The 16639-nt window shown below is 41.8% G+C and overlaps 2 protein-coding genes across 2 annotated transcripts; both read right to left on the bottom strand.

Annotated features, from left to right (window-relative positions):
- Positions 1–423: 423 nt before the first annotated feature.
- si:dkey-165a24.9 (probable G-protein coupled receptor 132) lies at positions 424–3528 on the bottom strand. The gene is made up of 4 exons (XM_066682013.1): positions 3275–3528; positions 3011–3144; positions 2155–2737; positions 424–1909 (listed from the first exon to the last, which is right to left on the bottom strand). Exons 2-4 carry the CDS (start codon positions 3018–3020, stop codon positions 1507–1509), a joined length of 996 nt encoding a protein of 331 aa, XP_066538110.1. The 5' UTR covers positions 3021–3144; positions 3275–3528; the 3' UTR covers positions 424–1506.
- Positions 3529–4646: 1118 nt separating this feature from the next.
- ugt5g1 (UDP glucuronosyltransferase 5 family, polypeptide G1) lies at positions 4647–16248 on the bottom strand. Its single transcript, XM_066681658.1, has 3 exons — positions 16149–16248; positions 10346–10536; positions 4647–8046 (listed from the first exon to the last, which is right to left on the bottom strand). The coding sequence occupies exon 3, from the start codon at positions 8032–8034 to the stop codon at positions 6451–6453; it is 1584 nt and encodes a 527-aa protein (XP_066537755.1). The 5' UTR covers positions 8035–8046; positions 10346–10536; positions 16149–16248; the 3' UTR covers positions 4647–6450.
- Positions 16249–16639: the final 391 nt, after the last annotated feature.

Consider the following 16639-nt stretch of genomic DNA (forward strand, 5'->3'; position numbering starts at 1 on the left):
TTACTTTTCAAAATGTCCAAGCTTTTTTGAAAATCGGGTTTGTATGTAATTATCTTGGTGGCATACATGCTGGTATGTGGATTGCTGCCCTGTTCAGCGTGTGTTCCTGCCTTGTGCCGTGATTCTAGTTAGCCTTCTGACCCACTGCGACCCAGAACAGGATGAAGTGGTTACAGAAATATAATGAATGAGATTTGTAAATTATTTAATTCTATAAGTTGATAGGACTCCTTTAGATTATACAGTTTGTTTAGAAAAACTGCTTTCTGAGTGCCCAGAGTTGTTCTTTATGTTGAGTGAGGAGTTTTAGTTTTATGTAAAAAGGACTTTCTCATACAGCTGTCAACTGAACACAAACTCAACACTTAAACAATTTTGCACAAAAAACACTTTTTATGTAAAAACAAAAACTATTAAATAATGTTTCCAATTAAATAATTGTCTCATTTGCATATCTAACAAACAGAACGGAAATACGTATTTGTATTGTGGCTACCTCATTATGAGCAACCAATGTTGTCCAGTAGACGGCGCTCTTGCATATGTATTAGATCACCAGGTATCAGCTCTATTCCAGGAGACACATTTATAAACAGATTTGTTATTTCAGCTCTAACATAACCCTCAAACGCACTCAAACTATACATCAGCACTTCTGGAGATTAATCAAATGTGTTAAAGAACATTCTCCTGGTTTTTCTGGTTGATCCCAGAACTGAAGATATGTACAAGAGAAGAAAAAAGCTGCAGCTATGTTCTACGCTCAGAGATCAGAGCTGCAGATCAGTTTTCAAAAATGAATGAATGAGATTAAATAGAAAAACTTGACCTAAAGTTTGGGGAGGCCGTATAAATGACATGCAGTGATGAGGGTGCACAGATACATAACACTTTACTGTAGTGTTCACAAGGCTGTGTGGTTCTTAAGGATGTTTTAGATCGCTATGACAACTACAATCTATTGGAATAATTATTTATAAATATCTATATAGTGCATGGTCAGTTTTCATGCTGGGCATATGTTACATAGCATATATATATATACAGAAAAATGTTCCAGGGCCATAAATAAAAGACAAAGACAAAGAAAACACAGATTAAATAAAAGTAACCTAATTTAAATATTGAAAAAGTGTTTTCCACCACTTTCAGCCACTGTAAGGAATTAGGGAATCATTTCCTGTCCTTGCTACAACCCAAACTTGACAATTCAGAAATGTTACAAGGTGAAGTATGTTGCGTTGTCCGTATTCTGCTATCTGTAATGCTTGGCTGAAACCATTTTTCTCAGTTCCAAATGTACAACGCTGACCAGTGCAGCACCTGTAACCTACGTGTATGCCATATCAGCAGCCCCAGTGAACAGGACGATGCGATCAGGGCCTTGACAGGTAATTCGTCACAGATACCTGATAAGGCATTTTGGCGTCATCCCAGAAAAACCTGCAGGCTTCCGGTCCACATACCATTAGAAGCCCTGCGGCGATTAATATCTGCACATGGCAGTTACATATTTGGTCTGCGATTTAGCTGAGCTTTTGGGTCAAAGGTCATGATCCTCAGCCCCGATCTGGCACGAGAACCCCGACCCAGGCAGGGCAGAGACCTCTGGAGCTCTAGGCGGGCATCGTGACAGAGGAATATGTAGAAAAGTGGATTTAGGAGAGTGTTGAGGCTGGTGAGTCCATAGCAGATCCTGTAGCATAGGTAGACAGAGCGTTCCAGCGCACACTGGTCCTCAGTTAGCAGCAGCGCTATGAACCTATAGCCCCCCACCATGTGATAGGGGCCAAAGACCACAATGAAATTGATGGTGATTACTGTGAGGGTGCCCACTATCCGGTGCCGCTCATGGTCGGAGACTGAAGGGGAGTTGCGGAGTGCTACCCCAATTTTGGCAGAGGTGTATCTGCGAGAGAATTGGGTGGGGGACACAAAGGAACAAAGAGTCAGGGAATCATGCAAGTGGGGTAAACAGTTTGTCTACACGTCTACATTCCTTTTAAGAGACAGACATGGTTATATCTGTGTTTTCTATCAAGATAACGGCATTTTCATGTTTTACTGCAACGGCGTGTCTCTTTATGAGGCAAACTCCTTGTGTAGGCCTTGGCACATACATTTAATACAGATTCACTTGTCTCATTCACTTACCCTAATATAGAGCATGGCATCAGAAATCCCAGGGCTACTGTGGTTATTTTAAAGTAGGCATATCTCTGGCTGACAGGATACTGCTCCAGACACAAGAGCCTCTGGGGCTCAAATACTGACGGGTACAGGCCGATTAGGCAGAAGAGTAATATAAGACTCCAGACCACGACTCCGGAGAACGCAGCCAGTCGTATTTTCCTCAGTCCACGACTGCTTAACGGATGCACGATAGCAAGACATCGGTCCACTGCAATGAGGCATAAGAATATGACACTTGCATAGATGTTCACATAGAAGACGTAGCCCACCAACTGGCAGGCGATGGAGCCATAAGGCCAGCGATGTGCTCTCTGTAGGTAGAGGATCCACAGAGGCAAGGTCAGCAGCTGCAGAAGATCTGACAGCAGAAGGTTGAGAATGTACACCAGCTGGCAGCCACCCCCACCCGAGCGTCCGAGTTGGTACAGTCCCCAAAGGGACAGCAGGTTGGCTGGCAGACCCAGAGAGAAGGCCAGGCTGTAGATATAGGTTAGGCCAACTCTGTCTGTGTCCAAGGGGAGATGGCAGCTTCCATTCGTCAGGTCTGTTGAGAGAATGAGGGAAAACCTGTATCCTAACATGAACCCACTTAACAAACGAGTTAAAGTACATTCTGTACTGCTTGACATAAAAGTGGATCTTTATTGCGGTGCCAGGAGCAGTTCTGAAACTAATGCTTTTATGCAAAGCATAAAATTAACTTCCAACTGAAGCAGTAAAAATGCTTCATCGATTTCTTTAACATCCTTGAACACTTATTCAAGGTTTTTTGCAACAACGACAAAAGAAAACATAAACTGCAGAACAATGTACTTACTCAGAAACATGATGTCTATGACTTCGACATGTGAAAGACATTTGAAGCTTTCGTTCACACTGTCTATCAGACCCAAACACTTCAGTCAAAGGCCTCTCGCAGCTGTCTCAGAGCTTGGCTTTATCCAAACGATCCTATGGGAAACACAACCTTTGTGTAACATTTATTGTAGAACTGACTCATTACAAACAACCATCTAAGAACATTGTTATAATCCATAGATGATTAACAACAAGCAGCTGAAATGCGAATGTTTCTCCTTACCATAACTCGGCCCGCGATGGTGGATTGCACCTCGATGTGCAGGGACCTATGTGAATGAACGATCGAGTGAGTGAGGGTGTTCAGTACGTCCCTCTGTGCCTGAGGGTTTTTGTCTGACTTTTTGATCATTTCCCGATGCAGGAAGCCACTGTTACTGGCTTTGAGCGGCTACATCCTGAGGCCTTTCTCCTGCAGAACAAAAACACCCTCCTGCCTGATTGGGAGTGATACGAGTCAGGCCCAAACGGTTCCTGCTGACGGAAGTACTGCTGAGAGACAGGGCGAAACACCCTCACACTATTTTCATTTCCCCTGTGACACCCAGTGCCCACTTTTGAATGGGCTGCTTATATTATGTGAAAGCAAAGTTAATGAACAATAGGCTCTTTGGAAAAACAGTTTAGGTTTTTGATTGTGATGGTCAAGGTGGGTGTCATGTAGATGAATGGATATTTTAAAAATCATCTGTCAGTCAAATTGAAAAGCACAGAAAGGTTTTCTTGGATTCAGATGACTGTATCCTCCTTTTACAGTGTGTAGGGTGTGTGCCTTGCATTTTCGCTCACATGTGCATGCCTGATTCGTACAGTGAGAATGCCACCGATACTTGACTGCAGATAACCACAGCCTACTCAGATGAGATGTGGTATGAAGGAGAAAAGAAAGGGCTCAGATGACTGATAAGAAGTGGATTTGAAACATGCCATTGCAATAGCAAACAGTAATTTAACACAAGTCAGAGTTTAATAGTCTTCAATAGGGACAATTTCTAAAACATTTAAAGAGATAAACTAGAAAAAAATTATGCAAGTTATTATGTATTATTCATATGTTTACCTTAAAGAGAAAATACATAGGAGACACTAAACAAATAAACATGAAACAACACTATATTGAATGTGTACTTTCTTAACACATGAAAAGTCATTAATTAACATTTATGCAAGAAATCACAGAATTTATGAGAAATAAAATGTTGGTTAATTCCAGTGGCTCAGCAAAGGCACTCAAACTGTTCCTATGGTTTACAGAGAATTATAATAATTATATAATTCAGCTACACTGTATGTTTGTTTCCAGGGACCTGGAGGTTATGGGTTTGATTCCCGCTCCAGTTGACTGTCTGTGAGGAGTGTGGTGTGTTCTCTCTGTGTCTGCGTGGGTTTCCTCCGGGTGACTGTCTGTGAGGAGTGTGGTGTGTTCTCCGTGTGTCTGCGTGGGTTTCCTCCGGGTGACTGTCTGTGAGGAGTGTGGTGTGTTCTCCCTGTGTCTGCGTGGGTTTCCTCCGGGTGACTGTCTGTGAGGAGTGTGGTGTGTTCTCCCTGTGTCTGCGTGGGTTTCCTCCGGGTGACTGTCTGTGAGGAGTGTGGTGTGTTCTCCCTGTGTCTGCGTGGGTTTCCTCCGGGTGACTGTCTGTGAGGTGTGTGGTGTGTTCTCCCTGTGTCTGCGTGGGTTTCCTCCGGGTGACTGTCTGTGAGGAGTGTGGTGTGTTCTCCCTGTGTCTGCGTGGGTTTCCTCCTGGTGACTGTCTGTGAGGAGTGTGGTGTGTTCTCCCTGTGTCTGCGTGGGTTTCCTCCGGGTGCTCCGGTTTCCTTCCACAGTCCAAAAACACACGTTGGTAGGTGGATTAACGACTCAAAAGTGTCCGTAGGTGTAAGTGTGTGTGTGAGTGAATGTGTGTCTGCGTTGCCCTGTGAAAGACTGTCGTCCCCTCCAGGGTGTAATCCTGCCTTGCACCCAATGATTCCAGGTAGGCTCTGGACCCACTGTGGCCCTGAACTGGACAAGCAGTTACAGATAATGAATGAATGAAGCTACACTGTGTCATTTATGCTGATACATATACATTGATCAACCATGTTATGACCACCTCCTCGTCCATTCACTGTCCATTCTCTGAGTTCCACTGACCCTACAGAATCACTTTGTAGTTTTATAATTACTGTATGCTTTATTTTCCCCATTTTACCCTGTACTTCAATTGTCAGGAACCCCACAGGACCAGTGTTGTATCATTTACACTGATGTCGTGGTGGTGTGTTAGTGAGTGTTGTGCTCTTACAAATCGGTCAGACACAGCAGTGCTGCTGGAGTTTTTAAACCCCGTGTCCTCTCACTGTCCACTCATTGGTTCACCTTATATCTCTGACCTTGTAAAGTCAGAGACAGTAGCTTATCTGCTGCTGCAGTCTTGTTCTCAGTGGACACAGGACGCTGTAGGCTGGATATGTTTGGTTGGTGGACTACACCCAAACACACCACCACCACATCAGTGTCACTGCAACTCTGAGAATGACCTACCACCCACTCCTCTGACGTGGTCCTCTGGGGGTTCCTGACTATTGCAGAACAAGGTGAACGGAGGTAAACTATGTATCCACAGCAACAGATGGACTACACTCTGTAACTATAGAACTACAACTGGCTCCTGTGGACAGTAAGTGTGGTCATAATGTTATTGTTGTTTATTATACTGAGAAACAGGTTACCTGAACATAGAATAGAGAAATATATACATAAGACATGTGGTGTGTACAGTACGTGTACCATGGAAGATATCCTCCTCTCAGATACACACCCACACTTATATATTCCATAAAGGGGATGTCTACGATAGTGGGGAAACCACTGTTTTCTCTGGTTTGTTTCATGTTCAGAAGCTCCACTTTTTTTAAGGCTGAACAATACCTTTGAGAAAAAAAACAGACGGTTGTTTGTACGTGGCTGAAGTCTAAGTTATGTAGCACTTTTTTAGTGCAGTTAACCTTCTCCCAAATGTGGAGACATTTCACTTAAGTAATCCGTGGAAATGTGTAATCTGAAACAGCACAAATAAGTCAATTACCTACCTATGGAGCAGGAATAGAACAATATCTTCATGTTGGTTAATGCATTTCAACATTTGGAGGTCTCACAGATGTCTATAAACTCCTGATGCCTTGAGCAGGGAGAGAAAACCTAGCAATCAGGCTGGAGAGCTAGCAAATAGTGAGTAATCTCCAAGGTATGTTTTATTATCCTATATTTACTGACCTAAATACAAACCAATATAAATTATATTTGCTATATCTGTGTAGGTTGTGAGATATTAAGGAGGTCTAAGCTGGTCCGTTAACTGTGCACTAAGAATCTGTGGTTGGAAATGCCTGTAAATGTTTGGAGAACTCCGATTCAATTCAATCTATCTTCGGCTTCTTGTTTGATCTGCAACAAAGCTGCCTGCAAAGAGATAATGTGGCCCAGAGAATAGCAAAAATAATGACTAGTAAAAAAAATACGACATCTAGACAGTGGTAGGAGTACCATGGCAGATTGTTCGCCTCTGATCGTAAATGCTGGGCACCTTTATGTCTTAAGACATACTCGATCCAGAAGGTGGCGCTGTCAAGAGGAGAAAGAGGCAAATCACGGTGAAGTGCTCTTAGTTTTTGCATATTCCTTTGGTATGATGGATTCTTGATGATGTCTTTGAGAGCTTCAAGGAAGTCTTCAGCTGTCAGAGTGGCAACCTCAAGCACACGAGCTGCTCCACGAACCTCCAGTCTAAGTGCATTATCAAACTGGTCAAAAAGAAGTGGAACAATCAACACAGGAACTCCATGGTAGATAGCCTCATAAATACCATTGGTTCCACCATGGGACACAAAGGCACGAGTCTTTGGGTGACCCAGGAGTTCATTTTGAGGAAGCCAATCAAGTAACAATGTGTTGTTACCCAGAGAAGAGGGTCGTTCTCCGAGATATCTCCATATGACCTTTTGAGGTAGCTTAGCAAAGGCAGAGGCAATGGCTTCTGTGATATCTCTAGGAAGGGCAGTGACCATTACTCCCAGAGACATGACCACAACCCCATGCTCTCCAGAGCTCTGCATGAAATCCTCCAGCTCAGCAGAAAGGGGTTGGGAAGGGTGACACTGGAACCCCCCAATATAGACGATGTTAGGCATGCTAGGCCGAGGGAACTCAAAAATGAAGTCTACGCGCATTAGCCAAATATCTGCCGAATGCTGCATTGTGAGAAGGTTTGAGTCTGGTGGAAAGTGGCTTTTGAGCAGTTCATCATACATTGGAAGAATAACAAAGTGTACCTGTAAGTGGCTGACCAGATATCTAAAGAAGTTCTCTGTCCTCTGGAGGAAGTCCATAATGTCACTAAACAGCGAGTTGTACATGGGAACAAATGATGGCGGTGAGGGAGCGATGGCCATGTGTGCATCTCCTGTATTGAGCCACCGCACGTTATACACCATCGGTAAATGGAGGTAGTTTGCCAGAAGAACACCAGCAGGGAATGCAGGATCCGTTAGCATTAAGCCAAAATTAGCATCCTGAAGTTGTTTCATTAGTGATGAGTCGTCCAAAATTGTGGAAATCAAAGTAAGAGCTACATTGTGAAAAATTTGCAGTATGGTTGCCACATCCTTCTGCTGCTCAAAAAAGCGTACTATTGGGGTCATTTTACGAAGTGCTATTGAGCGCTGTAATAAGTTCCCAAATAACCCCTCATGAACAGCTTGCGTCTGAGTGATGTTGATGGTAATGACGGTATAAAAGGAAGAGTCGGCCTGGATGAACAAGCTTCTGGAAGATCGTACAACTGTCAAATTATGACCACGGGTACACAGTTCCTTCATTATGACCTGCATATTCACCCAGTGGCTGCCATCTTCGGGAAACACCAGGATCTTGCCACCACTGGAACAGCCAACAACAAAGAGCAGGCAGGAAATGGAGAGCAGCTGATTTGTATTCAATCCCATCTTTTCAGAAAGCTGAGAAAAGCACAGAAAACAAAGAGCAAATGTTACACCATTCCAGCTAAGGGCCACATATACCCACAGCAACACAGCATTAGGTACACTGACTTTATACATGCATCCTATAGGCCCTTAGTCATTAATGTTCGTATTTCCGACCGAGACATTAAGACGTTTAAGGTATTCTAATTTTGGACCTAGTTAGACTAACAGGTTAAAAACTGTTATCCACAATACCATATGTGCTATTATCTTCTAATAACAGACTTTGTTCTTTTTGCTCATGTTTAAAAAGGAGTAACGTATGGAAATTAAATAAATAACAGCGGCCCTATTCTTTCACGCAATACTATTTATTAAATGCCAGTGCAGGATAGTGGTTTATGCATTTAATCATTGTAATTTTACAGTTTTGATAATCAATGATAGTGTTTTTTTTATTTGTTCTGATTAATTCCAAGCAATTTTGGAACATTTTTATTGGTCCATTCATCATGGAATTTTCACATAATGTGAAGGACAGCTGCTGTGTTAAAATGAATGATGTAGTAAACTAAAAATACATGAAATTGGAGATACATTTTCATAATTACACCGTGACCCACACAAAAGTTATCAAATTAATTTTTAATAATGCTCATTTGCATCAGTAAATATTTTTGTAAACTCAGTTTTCTTGTTTGTAGCCTTCACAGTAGAAGTAGGTGAGTGCACACAATTTCCTTGAGAATCTTAGGTGTTACGTGTCTGAAAAGCGAATTAAGAGTATTGTATTAATAGAAATATATATTTCATTCATTCATTCATTATCTGTAAGGGCTTATCCAGTTCAGGGTCGCGGTGGGTCCAGAGCCTACCTGGAATCATTGAGCACAAGGCGGGAATACACCCTGGAGGGGGCGCCAGTCCTTCACAGGGCCACACAGACACACACATTCATTCACACCTATGGACACTTGAGTCGCTAATCCACCTACCAACGTGTGTTTTTGGAGCGTGGGAGTGAACCGGAGCACCCGGAGGAAACCCACGCAGACACAGGGAGAACACACCACACTCCTCACAGACAGTCACCCGGAGGAAACCCACTCAGACACAGAGAGAACACACCACACTCCTCACAGACAGTCACCCGGAGGAAACCCACTCAGACACAGAGAGAACACACCACACTCCTCACAGACAGTCACCCGGAGCGGGAATCGAACCCACAACCTTCAGATCCCTGGAGCTGTGCGACTGTGACACTACCTGCTGCACCACTGTGTCGCCCAATATATATTTCCTTTTTCTTTATTAGGAAAGAGTGATCCCATGTAACAATAAAATTATTAGTAGAGTTTCAAGCAGAGTGTGATATTTTCACCTATTTTATTCCTTGTGGGATTTTCTTTTAATATACAATTATTACAAATTATAATAATATTACTGTATTCTTTGTTGCATGGTTTGTTGTTTCTTTTTAAATACTTTACATTGATTTACCCCGTTACAGTTGCTGTTTTGAGGAGTGGTATGCTCCATATCTAGCCTGAGCATGGGGCGGTTGAGAACTTACACCTGATTTATGGAAGCTGCCAGCATGTGAACAGGGTCGGTCTGAGCTGTATCCTTCTGCTTTTGACTCAGTGGGATGAGCATATGTGGAAATTAGCCAAATTAAACTTCATATATTAATCCAGTCATTCTTCTTCAGATTATGAAATATTTTCCTGACAGTTAGTGCATTAGAGGGTCTGTATTATTGAAAACATGGCCGCCTTCATGTGAATATTTACACTATAGTGTAAATATTCACTTCAGTGGAAGTATTCACTTGAAGGCAACCACATTTTCAATAATACAGACCCTCTAATGCACACAACTACAGACACACAGATACTATTCCACTGCACTGACCATGAACCTGAACAGCTGAGTGGTTACAGACAGGTTTGCTATGATTTTAGTGATTTGATGCTTTTTGTTTAACATTAGAAATGGTTTTGAACACAGTGTTATTCAGGTTATAGCTGACTAAAACTCTCCCACCCCCTCTCTCCAAATAAGTAAACACTGTTTACACATAGTCTACTTTTAATACGGACTTGAAAGGTCTTTTCTTAATATATATATTTTTTTTGCATTGCTAAATATGAGTCTGTGCTCACACATGACAGCAATAACTCAGCAGACAGCAGGAACGAGGAGGATATAAAGTAAATTTCGGCACAACTACGTCAAAGCAAATTTAAAACGTGCCCACTCATTCTCATTGGCATGCAGACATTAAAGCTGTAAGTAAAGAGCAAGCTTAGATGGCATACATACTCACCGGAGGCTCTCTGAAGTTCCAGCCCTGTAGAGTGTAACATGAGACTTGCTCTTGAATGAGAACACTGCGCTGTGATGAAATGGATTGCAAGAGCTCCTGATGTATCTTTTGTTGTTCTTGAAGTGAACCAATTCAAGGAATTAGGCTTATTTATTCACAGCTTGTAGTTGGGGCACGGAGACGACAGAACCCTGCGAAAGACAAAGAAGTTGTTTCCCCAATGCAGTATTGGGGCATTTGGCCAGTGGCTATGATGCCTTTTGTCTTTTACTGTATCACTTACAAAGATCAGAACTGAAAATCTTTTACATTTAAAAGGTTATTTTTTGAAGACAAACATTTATTTGTGAAAACTGTGGTAAATTCATGCAGATCTTTTTTTTCCTCTGTTGAGTTGTTGCAGTCATTTTATAGAGTAACAGAAAGAGGGCTCCGTCAGAAAAAAAGTGTGTAATTATTTCCCCTTTTTGCTCCTCAGTGACACTGAGTCATAAAATGATATGCTTCAAACTGATGTACTGCATGTAATAAAATATATTTGCACAGGTTTAATATCTATATATATTTAAATCACCCAAATGGTCATTCTTTTCTCCAACTTAGTGAAAATCAAATTAATTAGGAAATTATGGGCTTTTTATCTGCTGTTATAGCAAACGTAGCCTATGCTTTTTTGAATGAAGACCCTCTATTCAACCACCTTGTCTGAGCTGGAGCTCACTGCATCTGCTACTCCTCAGTTCTGCAGCCAGAGCCAGGGTAATGGGCTCCACAGGGCTCTCTGTGAACACACCACACTCTTCACAGACAGTCACCCAGAGGAAACCCACCCAGACACAGGGAGAACACACCACACTCCTAACAGACGGTCACCCGGAGGAAACCCACGCAGACACAGGGAGAACACATCACACTCCTCACAGACAGTCACCCGGAGGAAACCCACGCAGAAACAGGGAGAACACACCACACTCCTCACAGATGGTCACCCGGAGGAAACCCACACAGACACAGGGAGAACACACCACACTCCTCACAGACAGTCACCCGGAGGAAACCCATGCAGACACAGGGAGAACATGCCACACTCCTCACAGACAGTCACCCGGAGGAAACCCACGCAGACACAGGGAGAACATGCCACACTCCTCACAGACAGTCACCCAGAGCGGGAATCTAACCCACAACCTCCAGGTCCCTGCAGCTGTGTGACTGCGACACCTACCTGCTGCGCCACCGTGCCGCCAATATCATTATACTTTTTAATTAAGGGTTTCTTTGTATGTAGCTTCTAATGTAAAAGCACGCAAATTCCTGTTCAAAATAAATGTTGGGAAGCTGTGCAAAATGTAGAGTGCAAATAAATGTTGGCTAGTACAGACCACACCCGTAGAGGCTGAAACGGGGAGGTGAACTCAGAAGTCTTTGGGGAGGAGTAAAGGGCGGCTTTTGAATGTGTATGAAGCTGGACCCCCCCCCCCCCCCCCCGTTTTAAAACAGGAGGCTCGGTGGGTTTGAAAATGGCTGAACACGGCTCTGAATATGGGGATGACCCAGCAGGAATGACCCAGTGCGGAGGAGCGAGCTGACTTAGTGAAGCAGTCGAGTCGAGATCCGTCTCTGTGTACTGTGTACACGCCGTGAGGATGTGTCGGATTTTTTGGTTTCGTGGGTCTAGTTTTGCACTGCAATCTAACATTTCCATGCAGAAATGGTACAGAATTCAGCACTCTCACTGAATGTACAAACCGGATTCCAAAAAAGTTGGGACACTAAACAAACTGTGAATAAAAACTGAATGCAATGATATGGAGATGGGAAATATCAATATTTTATTCGTAAAAGAACATAGACGACAGATCTAAAGTTTAATCTGAGTAAATGCAACATTTTAAAGGAAAAAATGTGTTAATTTCAAAATTTCACAGTGTCAACAAATTCCAAAAAAGTTGGGACAAGTAGCAATAAGTATCTGGAAAAAGGAAATTGAGCATATAACGAACAGCTGGAAGACCAATTAACACTAATTAGGTCAATTGACAACATGATTGTGTATAAAAAGAGCTTCTCAGAGTGTCAGTGTCTCTCTGAAGCCAAGATGGTAAGAGGATCACCAATTCCACCACTGTTGCACAGAAAGATAGTGCAGCGATACCAGAATGGTGTTACCCAGCGTAAAATAGCAAAGACTTTTAAGTTATTATCATCAACCATGCATAACATCAAAAGATTCAGAGAATCTGGAACAATTGCTGTGCGTAAGGGTCAAGGCCGTAAAACTCTACTGGATGCTTGTGATCTCCGGGCCCTTAAACGTCACTGCACCTCAAACAGGAACGCCACTGTCAAGGAAATAACAGAATGGGCTCAGGAATACTTCCAGAAAGCATTGTCAGTGAACACAATCCACCGTGCCATCCGCCGTCGCCAGTTGAAACTCCACAGTGCAAAGAGGAAGCCATTTCTAAGCAAGCTCCACAAGCTCAGACGTTTGCACTGGGCCAGGGGTCTTTTAAAATGGAGTGTGGCAAAATGGAAGACTGTTCTGTGGTCAGATGAGTCACGATTTGAAGTTCTTCATGGAACACTGGGACGCCATGTCATCCGGATCAGAGAGGACAAGGATAACCCAAGTTGTTATCAACGCTCCGTTCAGAAGCCTGCATCACTGATGGTATGGGGATGCATGAGTGCTTGTGGCATGGGCAGCTTGCATGTCTGGAAAGGCACCATTAATGCAGAGAACTATGTTCAGGTTCTAGAACAACATCTGCTCCCATCTAGACGTCATCTCTTTCAGGGAAGATCCTCCATTTTTAAACAAGATAATGCCAGACCACATTCTGCAGCAATCACAACATCATGGCTACATAGGAGAAGGATCCGGGGACTGAAATGGCAGCCTGCAGTCCAGATCTTTCACCTGTAGAGAACATTTGGTGCATCATAAAGAGGAAGGTGCGACAAAGAATGCCCAAGACGATTGAACAGTTAGAGGCCTGTATAAGACATGAATGGGAGAGCATTCCTATTTCTAAACTTGAGAAACTGGTCTCCTCTGTCCCCAGACGTCTGTTGAGTGTTGTAAGAATGAGGGAGGGAGGGAGGGAGGAGAGGGGGGGGTGCCACACAGTGGTAAAAAATGGCCTGGTCCCAACTTTTTTGGGATTTGTTGACGCCATGAAATTTTGAAACAACATATTTTTCTCTTAAAATGATACATTCTCTCAGTTTAAACTTTTGATCTGTGATTTGTGTTTGATTCTGAATAAAATATTAGATGTTGGCACCTCCACATCATTGCAGTCAGTTTTTATTCACAATTTGTTTAGTGCCCCAACTTTTTTGGAATCCGGTTTGTATATGGTCTAGACCAATAAACACTCAGCTAAATTATACATTTTTGCAAGACAATTTCAAGGGTGCTTACCATGAATATACACAACTAGTGGCTTTATGTAGCCAAAGGAAAATGTGCTCGAATGGTTTAAGGTGGAACTTTGAAAGCACACTGCTAGAAGATATATTGATGGCGCAATCGCAGAAAAATGGTACAGTAGATAAGTACATTATTGGTCACTAAAATTACAAACAGTGTAAATGTACCCTAAAAGTGTTTGAAATTCCAATTTTGTTCCCTAAAGATGTGGAATAGAGCAGCACCATCCAAGGTGAAGCTAGATTGGTGTAGCAATCTAATGAGCTAACTGATGTTTATGCTCTTCTAAATGTTTGCATGGCAGAAGAAATGCGCTTGTTTAATCATTTCATTTCATATGAATACATTTCAAAATGACTCCTTTCTATAGCCATGTACACATTTATTTAAGAGCATCAAACTCAGTTAGCTCATTAACTTATTGCCTAGAAGAGGCATTTTCGCTTATTGACTGACTGACTGACTTCTAATGTTGAAACACACATGCGCGAGTAGGAACTGTTAGTTCAGCCATACTTCCCAGAGACAACTTAAAGTGGCGCTACTACACTGGCTGTTGTTAGCTTCAGCCATATTTCATTTTCCAGTTTGTGAAATATTGAACCGTTCTGCGTGTTTCCACCGACATAAAATTGTTTGCGAACCAGAAAAAACCTGTTCCCAGCTGGAACCAAAGAACAGTATGTTCTTCAGTTCAAACCATGGCTGAATATTAGGAAATAAGACATAGTGTGTGTTTCTGGTGTTGTATTTGGCGCAACACCATGTACGTTGGCCAGAGCCTTGGCTTGGCGTTGGTTAGTTCACAAGCTCAGCAGGATGACTCAGAACTCATTTACACCCATATTATATCTCACAGAGAGAGGAGGACGGCTGAATTTGTCTTATTATGTGGTGACTCCTAAGAGACAGCACTGGCATTATTGCTAATTGACTGGTATGAGTGTAGTTATCAGCATTTACTCCCAAAGAGTCAAATCTTATTGGTTTAACTGTTGATCAATGACTTGAAATGTGTGGAGCTGACTCAGTCCCAGTTTGAGGTGTGGTTTAATCCTAACTTTATTCATTTATTTATGGCTCTGGCACAAATTATATTTAAAGATAGAGGATTAATTTATAAAAACCTTCAAATGAGACTGATCTTAGGAGTCAACTCAGTGTCCACCAGCAGCAGGAGTGTGGAGTATGAATGGTAATAACATTGTTTACATTGTAATGTTGCAATCACTTTATTATGCCACTCAAGAAATCATAAAAAATTATATATTTGTATATTAATAAGGCTGTTAGGCAGCCCTGCAAAACATGACAAAATCCTTTCTAATTTAATTTAAATAAGCAAAAATTGAAAGCCAATTCTTGAAATCACTGTTTACAGTAAGTGTTTAACTGATTGAACAGTATTTTTTATATAAGCTGGAATCTGGCCCATGGAGTACTTGTGTAAATCTGTTTACTGGACACTGCTTTAAAACATGGTTGACAAGAGAACTCCAGGACTAGAATGATAATGTCTTCAAAACTGGGGTAACCGCTAAAGCACAGTGGAAAATTTTGCCTCATTACACATGCTGTTCCAATTCTGGTTTAAACATCTCATAAATGTTATGGCTTATGCATCAATTTGGTGAGTGCAGAAAGCAAATAGCAACTTTTAGAGCAAACAGCAGAAAGGGGCATGGTGTTTTGTAGATGGGATGGGCACATTTTTTAAACCTTTGCATATACAGATCATCGCAGTTTATACTGATAAAGCACAATGATTTTACTGGAGCATTTTAAAGTAAGCCAACATCACCTGATCACTCATGAAGGGGAATTAGAAGTTAATTTAAAACAATAGTTGATATAATCGTTTGCCAAGCAGGCAACAAACATCCAACAGAATATTGCATATCAGGGCAAAGTCTTAGACTAGGCATGTATTTTAAAATAAGTGATTTTACAGCCCTTACTATACCGGATTATTCTGCAATGTGGGTCTATTGGTTGCAATAAATAAATATTTTATAGCTATTAATATAAAAGTAATTAGATCATGATAAGGGCAGAACTAACTGAATAATTACATTCTTTTTCCCCCAAAATAATTCACTTTTTCTTAAAAGACTATTCAAAAATGCAAAACAAGGCCTAGTAAGTAAACTACAGCTGATCCAATTGTGCTCTGCTTCTATTGGTTCCAGTTGAATACTAGGATTGCGATTATTCTGGAACATTTCTACTTTAATTTCCTCTTCCTTTTGAGGATTTTCCTTTAGAGCAGCTTAAGGGGTGATGCTGAGATCCAGAGACTAACTGCAATGATTACAAAAAGCAGGAGCACCACATCTACAGTGTAGTAGGCGCACCAGAATATACCTTGTTTCTGAGGACAAACTTAATCCAGATAATGGCACCGTCCAGTCCATTCACTCGTTTATTGTGGTGTAGCCATAAAGATTCTAAATACTGATGTTTTATGTGGGATCTTTTATAAGCTCTTTGAGCTTTTGCTTCCTGCTTGTTCCCTGGTCATGTGACACCCTTCCCTTGTGTTTCTAGTGTCATGTGTCTTAATTAGTGCCCAGGTGTTTCTTGTTTGTGTTGACTACATATAGTCCTTGTCAGTGGTTCTGGTTTGTGGGTCATTGTATGTATGTTTGTTTGATGGTCATGGGCCCTAGCCTTGTTCTGCGTTTAGCCTTGTTGTTTAACATGTTTAGATTCCTTGTTTAGTGTTTAGCATTTAGCCCCTTAGTTCTGTATAGTCCTTGTTTAGTGTTTAGCCTGTTTATAGTTTAGCCCTTGTTTAGTGTTCCTCTGTCTAGTTTCTTTTATGTTATTGTAATAAAGCCTCCCGCACTTACCTC

The sequence above is a fragment of the Hoplias malabaricus genome, chromosome 9, assembly GCF_029633855.1.
Source record: "Hoplias malabaricus isolate fHopMal1 chromosome 9, fHopMal1.hap1, whole genome shotgun sequence".
Taxonomy (NCBI): Eukaryota; Metazoa; Chordata; class Actinopteri; order Characiformes; family Erythrinidae; genus Hoplias; species Hoplias malabaricus.

Bases quoted from the DNA above. Each gene is read 5' to 3' on its own strand.
- ugt5g1 (XM_066681658.1), bottom strand. From the start codon at position 8,034: ATGGGATTGAATACAAATCAGCTGCTCTCCATTTCCTGCCTGCTCTTT.
- si:dkey-165a24.9 (XM_066682013.1), bottom strand. The intron at 1,910-2,154 runs GTAAGTGAATGA...ATTCTCTCGCAG, and splicing joins ATGCCATGCTCTATATTAGG to ATACACCTCTGCCAAAATTG.